Source organism: Apis dorsata, unplaced genomic scaffold (assembly GCF_000469605.1).
Source record: "Apis dorsata unplaced genomic scaffold, Apis dorsata 1.3 scaffold_194, whole genome shotgun sequence".
Classification (NCBI taxonomy): domain Eukaryota; kingdom Metazoa; phylum Arthropoda; class Insecta; order Hymenoptera; family Apidae; genus Apis; species Apis dorsata.
In genome coordinates, this window is record NW_006263478.1 from 2,155,298 (window position 1) to 2,157,646 (window position 2,349).

General features: G+C 39.0%; 1 protein-coding gene across 1 annotated transcript in view; it reads left to right on the forward strand.

Moving 5' to 3' along the window:
* Positions 1-2,349, forward strand: part of LOC102679992 (cadherin-23) — a 20,559-nt gene that overhangs the window by 16,568 nt on the left and 1,642 nt on the right. The window contains 8 exon segments of the mRNA XM_031509940.1: positions 1-171; positions 246-403; positions 466-871; positions 941-1,129; positions 1,216-1,509; positions 1,571-1,810; positions 1,920-2,105; positions 2,180-2,316. Coding sequence (XP_031365800.1) covers positions 1-171; positions 246-403; positions 466-871; positions 941-1,129; positions 1,216-1,509; positions 1,571-1,810; positions 1,920-2,105; positions 2,180-2,316 — 1,781 coding nt within the window.

Sequence of the window (2,349 nt, forward strand, 5' to 3'; positions counted from 1 at the left end):
CAAGTATTGGATGAAAATGATAATAATCCATACTTTGTCACTGACATTAATAATCTGAACGTGATGGAAAATTCTAAAATTGGTACAGAGATTGCCACAATCCAAGCTAGAGATCCCGACAGCGGAGATTATGGAAAGATTACGTATCTTTTAGACAGAATGTCATCCGAGGTAAGCCCGAACTACTTAACATTTATCACGAGGAGGACGAAAAGGATTTATCATCGAAGATGTCTCATGAATAGGGCACGTTTGCCATCCATCCTGAAACTGGTGCATTGACTGTAGCAGATTCGATTGATTGGGAAGTGAAACAAAATTACGTTCTAGTCATAGAGGCTTGGGATAATTATCAATTTGGTTACACTGCTGGTGAATCGAGAAATGCTTTCAAACAGATCCAGTAAGTTTATATTTCATATTGAAATTAAACACGCAATATCAAAATTACAAAAATTTGTTAAGGGTGACGGTGACGGATGTTAACGACAACCCACCAAAAATGGACGTACCCCCTAGCTGCGTTACAATATCAGAGTTCCACGATATTAAAGATGTTATTTTCGCCGTGAAAGCGAAGGATGCGGATGATCCGAAGACGCCAAATGGCCGCGTGAAAATTCGAATTCTTTTCGGGAATGAATTAGGTCTGTTCATGTTGGAGCAAACGGATTATTGGACAGCGAATATAAAAGCAGCACACCCTCTTCGAGGAAAATTTGGGAATTATTCGTTGCATCTGGAAGCACGAGATCTCGGCAGTCCATCTAACAAAGACACTGCTGTTCTGCACATCTGTGTGACCGATTACAACGACAATCCGCCATTGTTTATCAGTCCACATCACAATACGACTATTCGAATACCAGAGGTGAATTGCATTCTCAAATAATATTAATCAAAAAAGAAGAAAAAAAAATGTAACAATAAAAATCCACAGAACGTAACAGTTGGAACACCGATCATACAAATCGAAGCCAAAGATGCCGATACCGGTCCAAATGGGGATGTTCATTACCGTTTGAAGCAAGACTTGGCCGGCCATTGGAGAACTTTTCACATCGACGATGTAACTGGAATTATCTCGTTAAAACTTCCTTTGGACAGAGAAACGCAAAAATTGTACGAGGTAATAAATTAATCGATCGATTAAATTACAATTAAAGGATAAGATGATAATAATATCTTTTAACTCTCTTTTTTTACACACGTCAGATCAGAGTGGAAGCTTACGATCTAGGAACTCCAACCCCGCTCAGCACGGATCTAGATCTAATAATCTACGTGCGAAACATTAACGACTACGAACCTCAATTTTTGGTAGACGTATTCAACATCAACTTTACGGAAGAACAAGCTCCAGGAACCGAAACGGTACAATTGCCGGAAACAATCGACAAAGACGAGGTTGATGATCTCGATGATCCCCCCACCCAAGTGTGCTACTTCATAATCAACGGGAACGACGACGGCCTCTTCATCCTTGACATTTTTAAACACGAGTTAACCGTACGTATCAATCGTTCGCTTGTTCGTGATCGATTAATTTTACAATTAAATCCTTCTTCAGACCGCCAGGATATTGGACAGGGAGCAGCAAGAGGAACATTTGTTGATCATCAAAGCGACAGAGGATTGTAACATCGTTCCGGCGAACGAGACGTTGTTCGACGAAACGAACGACACCACGTTGAAAGTTGTTATAAACGTGATGGATATAAACGACAACCCGCCCAAGTTTGTCAGTAAAATATTTACGGGAGGGGTTACGACCGAAGCTGATTTTGGCTCCCAATTTATGCAAATCAAGGTAGTATCTGAATTTCGTCGAGAATTGAAGAGAAAGAGAAACGGAAGAGAAAAATAAAATTATTAAGTTTTGAAAAAAAAAAAGAATTGAAGGAAAACGATGGTTTCAGGCGATCGACTTGGACGCGGATGACAACGCCGTGGTCAATTATTATCAAATTGGTAAGATACACATGACTTTGACAGAGGGTTTGGACGATATCGAGTTACAACCGTTTCTTGTTAACAAACTGACGGGGGTAGTGAGCTTAAATTTTGATCCTCAAAGAGGGATGAAAGGATATTTCGACTTTATGGTAGGTAATTCAAATTGAATTTACGAGAAATCGTTATTTAAAGGAAAAAATCTTATTGATCTTATTATATACAGGTGCTGGCAAATGATACTTACGGGTTGGAAGATACCGCGAGGGTATTTATTTATTTATTAAGAGAGGATCAGAGAGTTCGTTTTGTATTGCGACAACATCCACCAGAAATAAGGAATAAAATAGAAACGTTTAGAGAGTGAGCATCTATACTTGGAAAAAAAAAAAAAAA